At 43.6% G+C, this 20373-nt stretch overlaps 1 protein-coding gene across 3 annotated transcripts in view; it reads left to right on the top strand.

The window, feature by feature from the left end:
* The first annotated feature begins 1671 nt into the window (after window positions 1-1671).
* Window positions 1672-20373, top strand: part of SLC36A1 (solute carrier family 36 member 1) — a 49981-nt gene continuing 31279 nt past the window's right edge. Inside the window, exons 1-3 of one of the 3 annotated variants that reach the window (XM_070374654.1) lie at window positions 1672-1803; window positions 10611-10690; window positions 13845-13992. In XM_070374654.1, the coding sequence (XP_070230755.1) occupies window positions 13850-13992 (143 nt within the window). In that variant the 5' untranslated portion in view covers window positions 1672-1803; window positions 10611-10690; window positions 13845-13849. The other 2 variants (XM_005898215.2, XM_070374656.1) reach the window with 2 other exon arrangements.

Here is a 20373-nt window from a genome sequence, read left to right on the forward strand (position 1 = left end):
CCTATGCAATATTGTTCTTTATAGCATCAGACTTTACTTCCATCACCAGTCACATCCACAACTGGGTGTTTTTTTTCACTTTGGCTGTCTCTCTTTATTGTTTCTGGAGTTTCTCCATTGTTCCTCCACTCTTCTCCAGCAGCATATTGGGCACCTACTGACCTGGGGAGTTCATCTCCCGGGGTCCTAACTTTTTGCCTTTTCCTTGTGTTCATGGGGCTCTTGAGGCAAGAATACCTAAGTGGTTTGCCATTCCCTCTTCCAGTGGCCCAGACTAGCACGGACATGCCCTCAGCTACTCCACACAACTGGACAACATGCCCAGCACCTTGGTTGTCCCACTGCTCGTCGTTGTTGAGCCTGTAAACCTTCACTGGCCACCAGGTGTTGGTCAACGTGCTGCCAGGGTCAGGGCAAAGGCCTTGCTGGAATCCACGGGAAAGGGGTCTGGGGAAGCCTGGAGTCGAGGTTGGAGGCAGCCAGGAGCGGAGGGCTGCTGGCCGCAGTGGGGCCCTTTGGCTGTCTGTATGGCCGGCTGCCGGCCAGGCTCTGGTCCCCGCCTTTCCTCTCCTCTGGCTCCTTGTCTTTATTGTCCAGGCCCAGGAAGTGCAGCCACTGAGAGAGGGGCGCGCAGTACTTCCCAGCCTTTCACGGCGCTGCCACAGGAATTTGGGGGCTCCTGCCTCCGCCATGGTGTCTGTGAAGCTGCTTCCCTGCCATAAGTCCCCTCCTCAGGCCCTGCCACTCTACTTATAATTTTTACTGAATATTTTAACAGCTTTATTGTGGTATAATTTACATACAATAAACTGCACACATTTAAAGTGTATAACTTCACCAGTGACACTATTACCACAGTCGAGATAATGGATGTATATGTCACCTGGAAAGTTTCCTTATGTCCCTTATAATCACTTTCTTCTCTCCTGACCTCAACAACCATTCCCAGGCAACCACTGATGTGTTTTCTGTCAGTGTAGATTAAAGTTTCTAGATTACATAAACACAATGTTTTTTTTTTTTTTCTGACTTCTTTCAGTATAATTAAGATTTATCCATTTTGTAGCTGTATCAATAATTTGTGGGTTTGTTTCTCTGAGTAGCTAATCTTTTTAAAGTTAAATCTTTAACTTTTTAAGTTTAAAAATTTAAAAATCTTTAAATTTTTAAAGATATTTTTAAAAGTAAAAGAGAACCGTAGATAAGACATAAACCTCAAACATACTGAAAAGTTGTCATTCAGAAATGTTAAATTTTTTAACCATATTAAAAAGATAGAATTGGCCTTACAGAGTCCCACTTCCGGTCGCCACCACATATGTTTGGTAAAAGTTTAAAAATATGACTAAAGTTTTGAAAAGATGTATTGTTTTTCATTCATAAAAGCAACATATGATCACCGAAACGTCTTAAAGAAAGTTCAGCGCGTGGAAAACTGAGCCACCTTCCACAAGCCCACACCTCAGGTGACCGTGCTCTGAGACGCTGGGCTCTCGGCTGGTGCCCAGATGTTCGACGCCCGGCTCAGTCCCAACTCCGAGAACCGTCGTTCCCGCAGTTTCAGCTCCCCGTCGCCAGGTGGTGCTGCGAAGCCGAGCCCATTAGAGGGGAGGCGTAGCCGCGCGCGGGAGCACGTGACCCGGGCCTAGGGTTTGAGCGCCTGGGTCACGTGACGGGCCCGGAAGCGGCTGCTTGGGCAGCGAAGGGTGGGGATGGCTAGGGCTTCGAGCTGAGGCAGGAACTGGTGGACTGGTGGGCTGCTGCACCGAAGTGGGAGCCAGAGCTGGAGTCGGAACTCGAGCGGTAAGTCCGCGCGCTGATGGGCTGGGGCTGGCTGCCGGTGGTCGCCTTTTGCTGAATCCAAGTCGCCTTCCTCCGGGTTCAGCAGATGCTCCGGGTCTGGCACCGACCGGCCTGGGCTGCGAGTCCTGGTCTCCTCGGCTCCCCGGTGGCAGCTGCGGTGAGTTGTGGGCACCCCTCCCGGATGAGAGGTGTTCTTCGCGCTGTCTCTTTTGACCTCCCCATCCTTTTTGACAGGTGTGGGAACAGGTCCCGAGATGGGAAGGATCACCGAAACGACAAGCTAGGGCTTCTGCTGCGCTTCCTACAGTGGTCCAGACGTCGCGGGGAGGTGACCCGGCAGTTGCGGGAGCCCTGCTGGGAAATTGCTGATAGCCAGTCTTTGGGTCATAGAATGCCGAACTACCAGGACTCTGGGAAATTATCTTTTGCAGTCACTTTCTAGAGCTGTTGAGGAAATCGAGGTCCTAGAAAAAGTAGGGGTTGCCTAAGGTCATCCAGTGAGTTAGTCGCAGCCCTGCGACTAGAATCCAAGTCTCGCTGAACTCCAGCGGCTTTTTGCTTTTCACCAGACTGCCTCCTGCGCAAAATTTGACAGGTGGAAAAAAAAAAAAAAAAAACACCCTTTTCCTTCGTTCGTTTTTCCCTTTTCAGCTTCGCATTCTCAATTGCCGCTAGATCGGCTTGGCTCTGGGTGTGGTTCCCTCATTCACTGTTCCTCGATTTTTCTGCAAACTCATCATGTTTTTAAGCATCCTGCAATTTTGTGTAAGTCATCCCAAAATATGAAATAAGAAGCAGAGTATGATGCTCTTGGGAGGGTAGGCGGCTCCCAGCTGAGGTTGTGGAGAACGCTAGCGTTAACTTGCAGAATGTCAAGACCTTTGCTTTGTTTTTAATGTAGCTTGTCAGATTTGAGGAATGCTGGTTATTCCGATGAATGTTTTGCAGTTATTTGAGGCTTGCTGAAAGAAGATAGCTTGGTGTAATGGAAAGAACCGAGATTAGGGAATTAGGAGATTTTGTTCTAGTTCTGACACTTGATTTGCAACCCGGGATGACTCCCATCCTTGCTTGGGTTTGGATTTCCAGTCTGTACAGTGATGGGGTGGAATCCCTAAGATCTCCTTCTGCCCTGACATTCTCTATCTCACTCTGTTTTCTAACCAGAGAGATCCTACCTCCTCCCTCCATTTGTTTCTTAATACAGTTGTCCAGGAAGCAGTTTCCCTACTTGTTTATAGGTTGCCATGAAATTCACCTCCTTTTTTCTTACTGTTTATATTATATCTAAGCTAAACGCTGACAGCTGAAAATGATTTTGACTTTTATTAAGTATGATCAAGGGCCTCTTTGATTCTTGTTGAGAGCCTATTTTACAGTAATTAACATGATTGTATGTTTAGAATGTGGTTTTTTAAAAGGTGTTCCTGAAGTCAAGAGGACACCAAAGGCTGGATCATTTGCTCTGAGTTTGAGACTGGGGTGGAGGCCTTATGCAACAGAGCCTGCTCTGATGATGATATTAAGTCCCTCTCTCTTTGTTTTCTGATTGTGCCATTTATAATTGTCTGCTCTTGAGTCCTTGTTTTCCCTTTGAAGCATGTATCTGTTCATTTGGCCTCATCCCTGTTGCAGCTTGAAGTGCTCAGAACTTTGTCTATTTTAAAGGCAGTATAAGGAGGTGGATTCCATTCTTTTGTAGTGTTCCAGAGATGACAACTGGGACCAGGGGATGGAAATACCATAATGGAAGTGGTTTTTGGGTGAGAATGCTGCTGCTACTGCTGCTAAGTTGCTTCAGTCGTGTCTGACCCTGTGCAACCCCATAGACGGCAGCCCACTGGGCTTCTCTGTCCCTGGGATTCTCCAGGCGAGAACACTGGAGTGGGTTGCCATTTCCTTCTCCAATACATGCATGCATGCTAAGTCGCTTCAGTCATGTCGTGGACCGCAGCCCACCAGGCTCCTCTGTCACGGGATTCTCCAGGCAAGAATACTGGAGTGGGTTACCGTTTCCTTCCCCGTTGGGTGAGAATAAGAACTTTGAAAGAAGTGGTGCTCTAGCATGTTGCAACACAGCGTGTGGCAGTCCCTGTCACTAGAGGTCATTGTTATTGGGAAATTACTTTTGGGAATGTGGTAGGTAGAGGATCAGACTAGATAAAAATTTAAGTTTTCTTCTAACTCTGAGGTTATGTGAAATTCTAGGACTGGACTTGTTAGCAGGTGGGATGTGAGTTAGAGATAGTGGAGCAGCGGGTCCACTTTTGTGCATGCTTTATTTTTCTCTTTGCTTAGATAACAGTTCTCATGTTAAATGCTTCTACTTTTTCTTTTTTTTCCCTCTCTTGCTTCCCTTCCCCACCGAGTGTCTCAGTTCTTTAAGTTCTTGATACCTCTTCCAGGATCAGATGCTGAGGAGATTACTGTTAATGATATATTCCTTCTTTCCACCCTGACTGGGAGTGAGATCCTAGAACTGGGCTGAGTGAGTGGACTTTGGTTTCTACTTTTGCTGACTAGTCCTCCTAATTTCTTCCAGAAGTATGTGACTACCCCCTAAGTCCTAGGCTAGCATTTCTCTTTTTCCCAAAGAGGAAGTTCACATTGAGTCTTAACTCAGATCTTGGAGGAATCCTTTACCTCCTTCCTTTGGCCAGGCCTAACTGGGTCTGAGCACACAAAGCTAGCTTCTATTTAATGAGTGTGTGGGGTCCGTTGGCTAGGACATTCTGCATATACTAAAAAGAGTAAGCTCCTGATGCTATATTTGGTGCTATCTCTGCTCTTTTCTCCCAGACATTCTCTTGGAATCCTTGACACCCAGGGCCAGTTCTCAATGATTCTATCCAGTAGGAAGGATTCCTCTGTGCTTCCCTTTTCCGTGAAGTTCAGCATTCTGTCTCCGTGGGTTACTGGGATGCTCTCAGCAGATAGATCATTGTTTCTGAGATGGGGACCTGGCTCAGCTCTCCAGAGTGATAGGATGGAGGAAGTTCTGTGGCACTTTATTTGTGTAGTGACTCCCTGCCTTGAACTTCCTTCTCTCTAGTAATAACATAGTTGCTACCATTAATAAGGGTCCATTATGCACCAAGCAGCATATTTAACATCTTTTACTTCTACATTCATAACAATATTGTGATGTAAATGTTATTAATAACATTTTTCAGATAAGGAAAGTAAGACAAAGGGAGATTAGGGTCACATAACTAGGCTCTGAACTCATGCACATTTTGTTATGTGGGATTTCCCCTGTAGACTTAATCCTGCCTGAGTTCTGTTCCCAGGGAGATTTTAGGAAGAGTAGGTGGTGTGTTAGAAAGAACACTGGGCTAGGAATCTGGTATGCTGGGTTCTGATCCCAAACTGTTAACCAGCTGAGGCTTTGGTGTTCTCATCTATAACTGGGAAGCTGGAGCTTGGTCAACTGTCAGTCATGCCTGGTGCTAATGTTTAGAGATTTTTATGATGGTGAGTAAAAAGTCAGTTTGCTCATTCAGCTGCTCCTGTGCAGAGCCTGCTGAGGTCAGCAGCTGTTTCATGGCTGCCCATGCACCTCACTGTCTCAGGCAGGAGTCTCAAGTCAGGGAAGTCATTCTGTGGTAGATCAGATGGAGTACTATCCCATGTCTCCGAAAACAAATCATGTGGATGTCAGACATTTTTACTTCCCTCCTTGTAGACAGCATATAGGAACACAGTCTATGACTTTGTTCGTGTTTCTGGAATTCCAGCAACGGAGAAGAGAGCGTATATCTAGAGAATTCACTGCTTCTCTGGGTTCTAGAAAATGTGATTGTTTTATAATAATAGTAGTACTTATAATATGCATATATCACCAATCCATAAACTTTGGTAGGAGATGAGGCCTGGGGTGTACCTATCATAATAAGAAGCCTGTTAAATGCTGAGGCTGAATCAGATTGGGCCCAGAGATCGGTTTGTTTGTTTTAGCAGTTTTATTGAGATTAAATTCACATAGCATACTATTCAACCATTTAAAGCATACAGTTCAACAGCTTTTCTATTGAATTCACAAAGTTGTGCAACACAGTCATTTTCAGAACATTTCATCACCCCCAAAGAAACTCAACCCTTTAGCTATCACCCCTTAATCCCCCCAGCTCCCAAATGTTCCTCTGTGACTGACTTCTTCCCCTTAGAATAATGTCTTCAAGGTTCATCCATGTTGTAACATCTATCAGTATTTCATATTTTTCTTTTTTTGTTTTTTGCTAAGTAATATTCCATTGTATGGATATATCACATTTCATTTATCCACTCATCAAGTTTTTTTCCCCTCATTTTTTGGCTAATAGGAATAATGCTGCTATGAATATTTGTGTGTACATTTTTCTGTGGACATACATTTTCATTTTGGTGTGTACCTAGGAGTGGAATTGCTGGGTCCTATCCACCACTCATAGGTACACACCAAAATGAAAATGTATGCCTGTAGGTACATACCAAAATGAGAATGTATGCCTGTAGAAAAATATACCCAAAGATGTTCATAGCAGCATTATCCCTAATAGCCAAAATTACTGGGTCATATGGTAACTATGGGCTTCCCTGGTGGCTCGGACAGTAAAGATTCTGCCTGCAATGCAAGAGACCCGGGTTCAGTCCCTGATTCAGGAAGATCCCCTGGAGAAGAAAATGGCAACCCACTCCAGTATTCTTGCCTGGAGAATCCCATGGACGGAGGAGCCTGGCAGGCTACAGTACAGTCCGTGGGGTCACACAGAATCTGACAGGACTGCGTGACTCACACTATCACTGCTCTTCATGGTAACTATGTTTAGCCTTTAGAGGAACTGCCAGACTGTTTTCCAAAGTGACTGCACCATTTCACTTTCTCATCAGCAATGTAAGACACGATTCTCTACAATTTCTCTGCATCTTTGCCAGTACTTGCTGTTACTTGTCAATGGCACCCCACTCCAGTACTCTTGCCTGGAAACTCCCATGGACGGAGGATCTTGGTAGGCTGCAGTCCATGGGGTCGCGAAGAGTCGGACACGACTGAGCGACTTCACTTTCACTTTTCACTTTCATGCATTGGAGAAGGAAATGGCAACCCACTCCAGTGTTCTTGCCTGGAGAATCCCGGGGATGGCAAAGCCTGGTGGGCTGCCGTCTGTGGGGTCGCACAGAGTTGGACACGACTGAAGCTACTTAGCAGCAGCAGCAGCTGTTACTTGTCTTTGATTCTAGCCATCCTGGTGTATGTGAAGTGATACCTCACATGTGATATTTGTTTCTCATTTACCTGATGGCTAAAGATATTGAGTATCTTTTCATATGTTTATTGGCTTTTTTCACATCTTCTATGAAACAGCTCTTTAGGTCCTTTGCCCATTTTTAAATTGGGTTTCATTTTATTATTGAATTACAATAGTTCTTTGTATGTTCTGGGCACAAGTACCTCATCAGAAATATAATTAATAGAAAATTTTTCGTATTCTGTGGGTTGTTTTTCACCTTCTTGGTGGTATCCTTTGAGGCATAAACATTTTAAAGTTTGATTAGGTCTAATTTATCTATTTTTTCTTGTGTTTCTTGCTGTCATATGTGAGAAACTGCTTAATTCATGGTTACAATGGTTTATGCTTATATTTTCTTCTAAGAGTTTTTATAGTTTTAACCTTTACATGTAGGTTTTTGATCTATTTTGAATTTTTTTTTTTTTGGCCATGCTGAGTGGCATATGAAATCTTAGTTCTCTGACCAGGGATTGAACCAGTGACCCCTGCGTTGGAAGCACAGAGTCTTAACCAGTGGACTGCCAGGGAAGTCCTATTTGGAGTTAAGTTTTGTATATGGTGGGAGGTGGAGTTCCGCTTCTTTTTGTGCACGTGTATTTCTAGTTGTCCAGCGTTAATTGTTGAAAAAACTATTTTTTCCTCCATTGAATTGTTTTGGCACCCTTGTCAAAAATCACTTGACCTAGGTATAGAGTTCATTTCTGGACTCTCACTTCTATTCAGTTGATCTGTACGTCTGTCCTTACGCCAATACTGTACTGTCTTGAGGTTACTTACTGTAGCTTTGTATTAAGTTATGCAGTTGGGAAGTCCTCCATCTTTTTTCTTTTTTCCAGATTTGTTTTGGCTGTTTTGGACCTTATGAATTTCCATATGGATTTTAGAATTGGCTTGTCAATTTTTGCAAAAAGGGAGCTGGGATTTTGATAGGGATTCAACTGAATCTGTACCTCAGTTTAGGGAATATTGCCATCTTAATAGTGTTAAATCTTCTAGTTCATGAATATTAGGATGTTTTCTCATTTCCTTAGGTCTTCTTTAATTTCTCTATGGTGTTTTATAGTTTTCGTGTACAAGTTTACACCTACTTGACTAAATTTCTTCCTAAATATTCAATTCTTTTTGTTGCTGTGTAAATGGACCTGTTTTCTCAAGTTTGTTTTCACCTTGTTCACTGAAAGTGTAAAGGAATACAACTGATTTTGGTATGTGCATCTTATATCCTGCAACTCTGCTGCATTTATTAGTTTTAATCGTTTCTAGTGGATAATATTTTTTGTGTTTACAAGTCACCCTTAGGAGCATTGCTTAGCTTTTGGTAATGAAGCGAACTGACGCTTGCAGTGCCTTTCCTGCCCTCTTCTCTTTTCCCCTCCTTGACTTTCCTGTGTGCCCCAAAAGAGACCTACAAATTCATATAAATGGATTCTCCTTGCTGGAAGTCATCATGTTTATTATACTGAAATTTGGAATAGAATTTAATCAGTAAATTAAATTTGGCCAGTCTGCTGTGCAGCATGTGGAATCTTAGCTCCCTGACTAGGGATTGAACTGGCACTGCCTACATTGGAAATTCAAGGAGTCCTAACCACTGGACCACCAGTAAAGTCCCATCACTAAACTCTTAGATAGCTATCTTAAGAACATTTTAGATTTTCAAAAGTGAGTTCAAAAATGAGCTAAGTATTTTCAAAACTATGAGTCTGATAGGTGGAGGAAAGATGCTCTTAAAGTCTTGATTATCAGTTGTCTTTTTTTGGAAGTTAAAGAAATGTAAAATAAAATAAATACAAGGAGCCACTCATTCATCAGAAATACCAGAAATAAAAATGATACTATCCATATATTCCCTGGTTGTCCAGTGGTTAAGACTCAGCACTTTCACTGTGAGGGCCCAGGTTCAGTCCCTGGTTGGGGAGCTAAGATCCCACAAGCCATGTAGCATGGCCAAAAAAAAAAAAAAATAAAATCCAACATTGGGTTGGATTATAAGAGATATAAGGGTTATAAGAGATAGGCATGTCCGTATATTGCTAGTGACACTTTAGGTTAGTTCAGTCATTTCTGTAGTAAAACCATTTAAAAAACCTATGCACCTAACTCTACTCCAAGGATATGACTTGAAAATTAAAAATTACATGTGGGAATTTTTTAGCTATAAGATAGTCATTAAAAGAAGCAGAAGCTCAAAATTTAACTGGGAGCTAGTGAAGCAAATTATTTTATTAATATAATGATAGACCATTATGTTACAACTAAACATCATTTGTGTGTATACTGCATTGATTTAAGGAAGAGTAGATATGAAATAAGTGAGAAAAGACCTTGAAATAGCAATTATTGATTAGTTAAAAATAATTTTTATATAAGGAAAAAGAAGAGCATTTATCAAGGTTATTTAAAGAGTTGACGTTTCAATTTTGGTTCAGATGTACACTTGAATATATATGTTTGTCACCCCACATGCAGACTTTTCTTACTTAGTACTCTCTTGAATCTGAGTATTTTATGGAGATTTTTTACTTTGTGTTGATGGACCACACATGTTATATAAACTCAGTTCATTGTCCTTAAGAACCTGAAGAACAAGCTTGTTTTGAACTCTTAAATATCACATCCCTCATTTGGACAGTTAACAAGGTCTATTAAAACTCCCACAGGGCAGGAATTAGCAATTATAGCAGTAGATGGTGGAAACCAGATTTCATCACAGAGAGCTCAGGGCAGGGTGGCCAAGGAGACTAGCACTAAGTGGGGATAGCTAGAGAAAAGACGTGGAGGCCTTGGTTGCCAGAAGAGCCCTAGAAGGAAGTAACCTCCAGAGAGTGATCACACCCACCCTCTACAGGCTTCATTTCCTGCCTAGCAGTTCTGAGAAGGGCTTCTGCTTGGAACTTTCCAGGAATAAGATACGCTATCTCCTAGAATAAGTGATCCATTTGGACAACTCCTGTTTTGTTTTGTTTTTTTCCTTTTTGGCCGTCGTGCAGCTTGCAGGATCTTAGTTCCCTGACCAGGGATTGAAGCCGGTACCCCTGCAGTGGAAGCATGGAATCTTAACCCCCGAACCAAGGACTCAGGGAAGTTCCTGGATACTGCCTTTAATACACACACACACACACACACACACACACACATATATTTTTAAATATCTTTATTCATTTATATATTTGGCTGCTCCAGGTCTTAGTTGCGGCACACGGGATCTTTAGTTGTGGCATCTGGGACCTAGTTACCAACCAGGGATCAAACCCGGGCCCCAGAATCGGAAGGTCGAGTCTTAGTCACTGGACCACCAGGGAAGTCCTGTGGATAACTTCTTTGAGAGTTGGCTTCCTTATGCCAAAGACCTGCCTCCCTTTACTTTCCACCTAATGATCCCATTTCTGAGTAATCTTTGAGGCTCCAAAGGATGAATCTGATCCCTAGAACAGCTTTGAAAGACAATTTTTGTACCTCCTGAGTTTCCAGTTCTCCAGGTTGAACCTTCTCAGGACTTCCAGCCGTTCTTCATTTACCTGCTTTCTTTCCCCCTAGTGACCTTGGTGCTGACCCCTGGCTATACAGCAGTTGATCATCATCCCCTTTATAGTGTGCTACCTGGAACAGAGTACAAGGTATGGCAAGAAAAAGAACAGTCTGTCATCTCCCTGGGGTTCTTTCTTGTAGTGAAACCAAGAATTGCATTAGCAGAATTGGCATCTACTGTGTTATCATTGATTTCTGTTGAGCTTATCATCAACTAAAACCAGTAAGTAGCATTATTTTCCTTTTTCAACATGCACAGTTGCCAAGCCACATCTTCCACATTCTGCAGTTGTTCACTGGACTTTTGATCTATAGATTTCAGCTTCTTTCTGAGCACTTTTCTTAGTGATAATCTGCTGTGGGTCACTTCAGTTTTTACAGTGACATGAGGAGGCTTCTTAACAGTGTTTGAAGTAAATTGAGTGTCTGTACCAAGAGTGGTTTCTTGGTTGATGGGGAGGGATTGGGGAACTTGTCAGTGCCTGTTTTCTGTTCCTCTCCCTTGGTAATATGCAGGGTTCACCTGGAAGGCTTCTGTTCCTCAGAGCTTTGGGTATGTGGGAAGAGACTCAAAAGTAGCCATTGTGTTTGCATAAAGAATTACATTGATTCCTGGAAGAGGTGCTGAGAGATAGGTTAGTATACCATACCCCCTACACCCAAATTTTTAGCATTTGGAACTAAGACCTGAGGCAAATAAGAATTGCTTCAGGCCTCTGAGCAAACTAGTGATAAGAGGCAGCTTTAGCACCCAGGTCTTCTGACTGCTTTCCTAGTGGCTCAGATGGTAAAGAATCTGCCTGAAATGCAGGAGACCCAGGTTTAATCCCTGGATCGGGAAAATCCCCTGGAGAAGGGAATGGCTACCCACTCCAGTATTCTTGCCTGGGAATCCCTTGGACAGAGGAGCCTGAACAGGCTGCAGTCTATAGGATCGCAAGAGTCAGACACAACTGAGCAACTAACACTTTCACTTTTCACACTTCTGACATGCATAGATACTAACCTTTTTTTAAAAAAATATTATTTACGTATTTGGCATGCTGGATCTTAGTTGTAGCACTCAGGATCTTTAGTTGAGGCATGTGGGATCTGGTTCCTTGATCAGGGATTGAACCTGGGCTCCTTGCAACAAGAGCATGGGGTCTTAGCCACTGGACCATCAGGGATGTCCTGCATAGAAACTCACTTAATCAATTTTACCTGAGTAGCAGCTTTCAACTGTTCACATTAAGATACTTTATAGATTTCCCCTACCCCAGCCTTCTTATAAGTTTAGTTGCCCCAAGAGCTTAGATGACTCCTTGAATTCTTCCACCATGTGAGTAAATGATGCCCTCTTAGATGCTTAGCAAGGTCAGCTCTGGTGGTGAAGTGAGGCAGAATCCTCTTGGACTTCCAAGGCCTTTGCTGGCTTTCTGCCAAGCTCCTTCTTCATGAGGTTATGTGGTTGGTGGGAGAAAATGAGATCACCCTTCATCACTCAGGTGCCAGGTGGGGTCTGAAGAATCCCCAGGGGCTGGACTTCTGGGAGCACTTGACACAGAGCTGTCTAGTCTCTGGCTGCTAACGTTATGTGTCAGGTGGGACAGCACGTTGTGTGATGGCCCTCGGAGGTCCTGTCTCCCCCCGGGCATCTGAGGCAGCATATGAGATTCAGGATAGGGAAAAGCACTTTGTAGGCAGGTGGTCGTACCAGTCTGCCAAGTGTCAGAGGATTTTTATTTGCAATTTTTAATGTTCATGAACCGTTTTTTTTACTCACTTGCAGATTCTTGGAGGAAGTTGACTCGCCTTCATTATGATATTCCATCACTGCAACTGGCAGTGTATTCAGTGATGTTTCCAGATTCAGGCAGTGTCAGGATGTATGTTTACTGCTTGGCTGCTACCTGGCTGTAGCAGAGCAGGTCCCTTCAGCTTTTGGCGGGGGGGCGGTTGTTGATTCTTTATCTGTAAAATGAGCAGTTTGGAGTGACCTCCAACAGCTCTTTTAGCAACAGACCCTCATATTTTGGGAGCTTACACAACTCTTGGAATGTATACTTGTAGTGTATCTTAGCGAAGTCCTTGTTGTTCTCTTTTCTGCTGCTTAATTACTAAAGCAAAGTCCACCCAGGGGATACCATCTTCTCTGTCCTTCCTCTGCATGTAAGAGGAAGGTTTTCTTCTTCCACTGTCTTTAAAAAATTGGCAGATCTGTTAAAAAGGAAGATGGGTGGAAGGGAGATGTTGCAACAAGGGCCAGTGGCATGTACCTGTCATGCTCCTAGCCTTCCTCTGAGCTGCTTTTAGCTCCGTTTCTCAATATTCATGCTGGTTGCAAGAAGAGAGTCCTAGGATGAGGGAGTGAGTATATACCAAAGAGTATAGAACATACCTGGAGAAGGCAATGGCACCCCACTCCAGTACTCTTGCCTGGAGAGTCCCATGGATGGAGGAGCCTGGTGGGCTGCAGTCCATGGGGTCGCTAGGAGTCGGACACGACTGAGCGACTTCACTTTCACTTTTCACTTTCATGCATTGGAGAAGGAAATGGCAACCCACTTCAGTGTTCTTGCCTGGAGAATCTCAGGGATGGGGGAGCCTGGTGGCTGCCGTCTATGGGGTCACACAGAGTCGGACACGACTGAAGTGACTTAGCATAGCATAGCATAGCATAGAACATACCAGAGGTCCTGGCAGAGAGAAAGGGAACATCTTTTGTAGCTTTGGGACCTGCTGGAGAGTTTGAGTAGAATCAGATGATCTGGACAGGATTTCTGGGCTGCAGAAGGTTCTTACTGTACTGAATGCATAGGAAAAATAGAATGCAGCTTAGGAATATTTAGGTTCCTGTCCTTTAAGAGCTTGCTTTTGGGGAAGATGGATGTAGATAAAATGTCATTATTGGGTCCGGGGTCCAAGAAATTAGCTCAGTGGAAGGGGTTGTCAATCCCAAACTAAGGCATAGGAAAGACTAGAGCCTCGCCTTTGTTCTGTCCTGGTGTGCTGGCAAATTTAGAAACTTGTGAATGTGGCACCGTCGGTTGGGAGGCAGAAGTCAAGTGAGCTCAGCCCGCCCATGTGTACTTTGTACCTTTTCCATTTCTGTCAGTATCAGGCATTCTCACTGTACTTAATCCATAGTGCAGCTGTCACTGAACTCTGTGACAATGGCTGCTTCTGCCCTAGAGCCGACCCCAGGCTCGGAGCTAAAGGCACGAGCCACTGGAGGTCTGAGTGCCGCCCCTGTCCCCCCAGTTACCATGTCCACGCAGAGACTTCGGGATGAGGACTACCGTGACTACAGCTCCACCGATGCGAGCCCCGAGGAGAGCCCATCCGAAGGCCTGAACAACTTCTCTTCCTCAGGGTCCTACATGCGGTTTGGGGAAAGCAATAGCACAACGTAAGTAGCTGTTCTGTCTGCCTTAGGGGTGGGAATCATATTCCAACGTTCTGTGTTAGTAATGTAATCTCCCTGTGAGTTATTTTTGCCCCCGGATTTTATCAGTTCCCTGCTTTACAGATGAGAGTAACACTTAAAGAGATGAAGTGAGTGATGCTGCTGAGATCTGAGCTCTTTGTCAGTTACTCTCTACTCTGTTTCTTATTCTTTGTTCATTTCACCTGCGTTGGTCGCAGAAGGCTGGTGCTAAGTAACAGCCTGAACATAAGAAAAACTTGTAGAGAGAACATTCTCTTAATTTAGAACCTTGGGTCATCTGTGCTAGAAGCTTCAATAACTCCAAGTCCAATACAGACAGTCCTTTGCAAAGTCTCTCCCAGACTTCTGTCCCCATCACCAAACAGCCAGGGCATTTGACAGAATAAATAGGAAGAGGGAAGAATAACTTCTCTTGCAGTATGCCCTCCTCCAGGAGATCCTCCCAACCCAGGAACTGAACCCAGGTCTCTCGCATTGCAGGCGATTCTTTACTGTCTGAGCCACCAGGGAAGCCCAAGAATACTGGAGTGGGAAGTCTGGGATCTTCCCGACCTAGGATTTGAAGTGGGGTCTCCTGCATTGCAGGCGGATTCTTTACCAGCTGAGCTACCAGGGAGGTCCTAAAAGTTGCAAGGCGTTGGTAAAGAAGAGGGAACTTCCCTGGTACTCCAGCGGTTAGGACTTTGCTTTCCAATGCAGGAGATGTGCGTTCGATCCCTGGTCAGGGAACTAAGGTCCCTTGTGCCTCGCTGCCAAAAAACCAAAACATGAAACAGAATCAGTATTGTAAAAAATTCAATAAAGACTTAAAAAAAATGACCCACATCAAAATAAATAAATAAATAAATAAAATCTTTAAAAATAAAAAGAAGAGGTGATTTGCTTTGTATGCTCTTAGGAGGGCTTATGCCTTATCTCTGAAAACTGAATCCCAAGTCTCATCTGGGTTAGTTTGGCCCTCTGTGGGCCTCAGTTTTTCCAAATATAAGATTGAGAACCCCCGTGTGAAGCTGTGCTGATTCACTCTTCAAATGAGAAGATTCAGAAGAGGGTTTTCTACTCCACTGAGTTGTCTGGTTCAGTTTTGGAATCAGCAGAGCCCTAACATTTTCTCTGGACCACAGCACCCCATCTTCTGTGGCCCTTCTGTATATTCCTCAAGCTTTACCATCATCCTCTGTGTGTTCCCTTGGGGGTTGGGTGTGACTCATCGAGGGATCCATTATGTCCTTGACTCACACTCTCCCCTGTGACTGCCCAAGGAGACCATGGGAGCTTCTCTTGGAACTCATTACTGGTAAAGCCCCCATGGCTGCAGTCTTTCCTGGTGCATGGCATTTTCTCTAGTGAACTCCAACTAGAGGAGACGGTCTGCCCACATTATAAGCCCCTCTCCACCTCTAGCTGGTTTTCTGCTCATAAAGGTTCCATCTCCATAGCTTCTTTCTCCTGTGGCATGCTACTGTAGATTTCCCCATATGCTTGCAGTGTTAGTTGATGGAAAAGATTGCTTAGGCCCCAACCAGCAGCAGTGAGAACTATCTTTCTTCTCTCTTCCCTAACCTTACCTACCTACGTGACTTCCCCCAGGTGGAAGGAGTGTCAAATGCAGCCAATGCCATGTGATGGCTTCTCTTCAAAAGTCACTCTGGTTACTGGAAAATGCTTCTTCCAAGCTTCTCTCTCTAGTTTTCTTTCCAGTTTTTGCTCCTTGTTCTTAGACATCAGCTTGTCTATGCAGTGCTTGCCATATGGGGTCTAGATTTTCATTTCTAGAGGGACTCCTCTAAAGTTCACAGCCAGTCATCTAGCAACATCAGGATTGGTAGCTTATAGGTTTTGTCATACTGAAGACAATGCATGGTTGTTGGCTATTCTGAATCTCTCTTTTTTTTTCCACATTGGGTTATAGCTAATAGTCAACGCCAAATTATCTCCCATTGTTTGCTGGAAATTGACCGGTTGGAATGTTTGATCAATGTTCTCTTGGCCTTGCTTGGGGATGTACTTTTTCTGAGGGCCCATCCTGCCCTGGTATTGTGAAACAAGGTAGGTGACCCAGGAAAACCCTTCTGTAAGTGATGGCAGGTGTCACAAGCCCATCACAAGTGGTGCAGGGAAAAGTACTCCTTTGGGACTTGGAGGATTGGTTGAGTACTTGCCTGGGGCCTGGATCGCCAGACGCGTCATATGTAGAAATGTGCCAGGTATGATTAAGTATAAGCTGATTTGGGACCTAGTTAGCTCTACAGGTGAGAAGTGTTAGGGACAAGTTTTTGAGCTGGGTTCCTGTTTCCTGGGGACTTACTCCACCGTGTTATCTAATTTGCTAAGGAACAAAGTATGTGGAAAAAATACATGGAACAAAGTACAAGAAGCAAAGTATATGCATGCACACCAGGCTCTTCTAGGGGATTAGGACTGAGTAAGAATCCCCAGTCAGGGATGCAGATAGGAGCCCCAGGTGCTTCCATGATAATGTGTTTGGTGAGGTTAATTTCCTAACCCTTAAAGTTATCAAGCTGTTGACTGCTTTGATGACGGCATCAGATTTTACTCTTTCGGGCAAAGTTTTCTTGTTGCCCTATTGAGCTACATTATACTGCTCTCAACCAATATACTTTTTCCCCCAGGCTGGCAGGCTGAGAAACCAGTTGACTGAAACCAGTCTTCAGTAGGTTATCTGGAGTTGCCATTTGCAAAGTATGGTCTTCAGACCCTTTGCGGGTCCCAGGACCATTTTAAGAAACCCACGAGGTCAAAACTGTTTTCATAATAATACTAGATGTGATTTGTTTTTTCACTGTGTTGACATTTGCACTGATGGTTCAGAAGCAACGATGGGTAAAGTTGCTGGTGCCTTAGCGTGCATCAACGGAGAAGGCAATAGCACCCCACTCCAGTACTCTTGCCTGGAAAATCCCATGGACGGAGGAGCCTGGTAGGCTGCAGTCCATGGGGTCGCTAAGAGTCGGTCACGACTGAGCAACTTCACTTTCACTTTTCACTCTCATGCATTGGAGAAGGAAATGGCAACCCACTCCAGTGTTCTCGCCTGGAGAATCCCAGGGATGGGGGAGCCTGGTGGGCTGCCGTCTATGGGGTCGCACAGAGTCGGACACGACTGAAGTGACTTAGCAGCAGCAGCAGCGTGCATCAAGGAGGTAACACCAAATTATGCTCATCATTGTATTTTTCACTTAAGCATGTCCTTGATGAAGCAGTCATATCACTAATTTTATTAAATCTTGACCCTTCAGTCCAGAATATTTTGTTAATATTCTGTGTGACAAAATGGAAAGTGCACATGAAAGCTTCTCTTGGAGCTCATTACTGGTAAAGGCCCCCTGGCTGCAGTCTTTCCTGGTGCGTGGCATTTTCTCTAGTGAACTCCAAACTAGAGGAGACCGTCTGCCCGCATTATAAGCCCCTCTCCACCTCTAGCTGGTTCTACTGAGTTATCTGAACAACTTAGTTGTTGTTCTGCTGAACAACTAGGAAACCGTAGGTCGTTCAGATCTGAGTACTTGGCAGATATTTTCTTGAAAATGAAAGTAATGAGACCGTCACCTCAGGAAAAACTATTAAGGGACTTCCCTGGTGGTCCAGTGGTTTAAAAGTTGCCTTTGAGTGCAGGGGACAGAGTTCAATCCCTGGCTGGGGAACTAGGATCTCACATGCCGCAGGTGCAACCAAACCAGCATGCTGCAACTAGAGAAAGCTCTCGAGCCACAGTGAAGATTCAGCACAGCCAAAAAAACCAAAAAAACAAAAAACCAGTACTATATGTTGCCAACAATGAAATTTGAGCTTTTGAGCAAAATCAGAAAAAATAAACTTGTATCCTGCACTGTGACCTTGACAGCTTCCCTTTATCTAAAGACTTGTCTAATGAGATTAGGGGTGATACTAATGAATGTGATTTTTTAAAATGTCATATAATGAAATGTGCCAGCATTTGAAAGATCTGTGTAGCTCAGGGAACCAGTATCTCCCATATGGCCAAAGTGTGATGTTGGGAAATTGTGTGTGGGTAAAAGATCTATTCAAGGAGCAAGATTGCCAGTGTATTTTCACATAGTAGAGTATGAAAAGGTCAGATTCCACATTACAACTAACTCCTAAGAAACTATGTGTGTAGAGTTTTGATGTAGTATCAAATAAAAAATATCACAGTTGCCTAAACAGGCTATTCAGATACATTCTAACTACACATCTGTGTGAGGGCAGATTTTCTTCAGGGACTTCCATCAAAGCAATGTATCACAAGAGGTTGAATGCAGAAGATAATCCAGCTACCAAACAAGACATTAAAGAGATTTGCAAAAAAAGTAAGATAGTGCACTTCTTCTCACATTTTTTTTTTGGAAAATAGAGTTACTTTCTGTTAAAAATTGGTTATTTTTATTAACATAGTAAGTTTATTGTTATTTTAAATTAATATGTATTTTAAAGTTTCTTGGTTTAATTTATAAAATATATATATATATAAAATATATATATATAAAATAAATATATATATAATATATATTATATGTATATAAAATATATACATATATATATATATCAGCAGATATAATCCATGTAAGCAAAAACTATGTGGGATCCTCAGTAATTTATAAGTACATACAAGGGTCCTAAGGCCAAAAAAGTATAAGAACTATGATTTGCTAGGCTTATTTTTCCCTCTTACCCCCATAGTTAAGATTCTCTAGTCCATGGAATTGATACTGTGATAACTCATATGGTTTTGGGTAATCCCAGCTCGTGGCCACTGGTGAAAAGCTTAATTTTGGAAGTCCTTTAGGTACAGTGGATAGGAATCCGCCTGACAGTGCACGATATATGGGTTTCATTCCCTGGTCCGGGAAGATTCCACATGCCTCGGGACATCTAAGCCCATGTGCCACAACTACTGAAGCCCGCGTGCATAGAGCCTGTGCTCCACAATGAGAGAAGCCACCGCAATGAAAAGCCTGTGCACCACAGTGAAGCGTAGCCCCCACTCTCTGCAATTAGAGAAAGCCCGAGCGCATCAACGAAGACCCAGCACCACCAAAAATAAATACATTGATGATTTTAACAAAGAATAATTTTGGTCAATTGCTTAGAGCCCTACTGTTTCAGAGTTGAAGTTTGCTGTTCTGGTCTAGTCCTCTCATATGAGATGATAGGCCCAGAGGAGGGAAGGGAATTTCGTAATGAATTAATGGCGGAATCAGGGCTGGAGGGATCTGATCTCCTATGAAACCCAGCCCAGGGTGTTTTGGGGAGGCCTGCGGTAGGCAGGTAGTTTTGGTGAGGTGCTTACCTTTGCCTTTAAGTGGATTAAACATTTGCCAAGGTAGAAATTTGACTGGTCCATCATTCTGCCCATAATCTCCTAGTCACTGGCCCTTGATAATGGAGGAGTCACCCCTGCACCCTTGCCGTCTCTTAGTTTCATCCAGGAGAGCACTTGCCTCTTCTTGTTCAGACTTGAAGCAGTTTTCTTGATCTTGCATGAGAAACTTGGGGACAGTAGGAAGGTCAAGAGATTTTCTTCCTGGAGGTAGAGGGAGAAAGGTTACCGAGAGTAAAATTCCTTTCTAGAGAGTGTAGACAGATCTTATTTATAATGGTTCTTACAAGTTAATGGGCTTCCCTGGTGGCTCAATGGAAAAGAATTCTCCTGTAATGCAGGAGACCCTGGTTTGATCCCTGGGTTGGGAAGATCCCTTGGAGAAGGAAATAGCAACCCACTCCAGTATTCTTGCCTAGGAAATCCAATGGCCAGAGCTCCCTGGTGGGCTACAGTCCATGGGGTCGCACGGGTCAGACAAGACTGAGTGACTAAACCACCACCACAAGATAACACATGATTTGCTTTCAGTTTCTACTAAATTGCAGTTTGGAAGACATGTGTGGAAACATCGTTTAGGAGGTGTTTAGGTTATATGTGGAGAAGAATTTCCAGACAGTGCCAGGGACCAAATCTTGAGGAAGTCTGGGGCAAAGTGGTATCATGTTTGATCTTTTTCATGTGTCTGCCTTATTTTCCTGCAGACTCTATTAGTTTCCAGAGACTAAAGTTCACATCTGATCCATGCAGTTTCCACCATTGCATTAACACAATGTTTTACACATTATAGATGGTGTTTGTTGAGTGAAAAAATAATTACACATGAGTGGCTTTCCAATTGCAGCTTGAGAGGGACAGTCTATAACAGACAAGGGAAAACACTATTCTCAAGGCAGAAAGATAAATTAGGCGACTGTCTGAAGAGGGCTTCTCTTAGGACTATGGCATTTGACTTTTTTTTTTTTTTTTAATACACAATACACCAGGGACTGTGGGACCAC

This window comes from Bos mutus, chromosome 7 (assembly GCF_027580195.1).
Source record: "Bos mutus isolate GX-2022 chromosome 7, NWIPB_WYAK_1.1, whole genome shotgun sequence".
NCBI lineage: Eukaryota > Metazoa > Chordata > Mammalia > Artiodactyla > Bovidae > Bos > Bos mutus.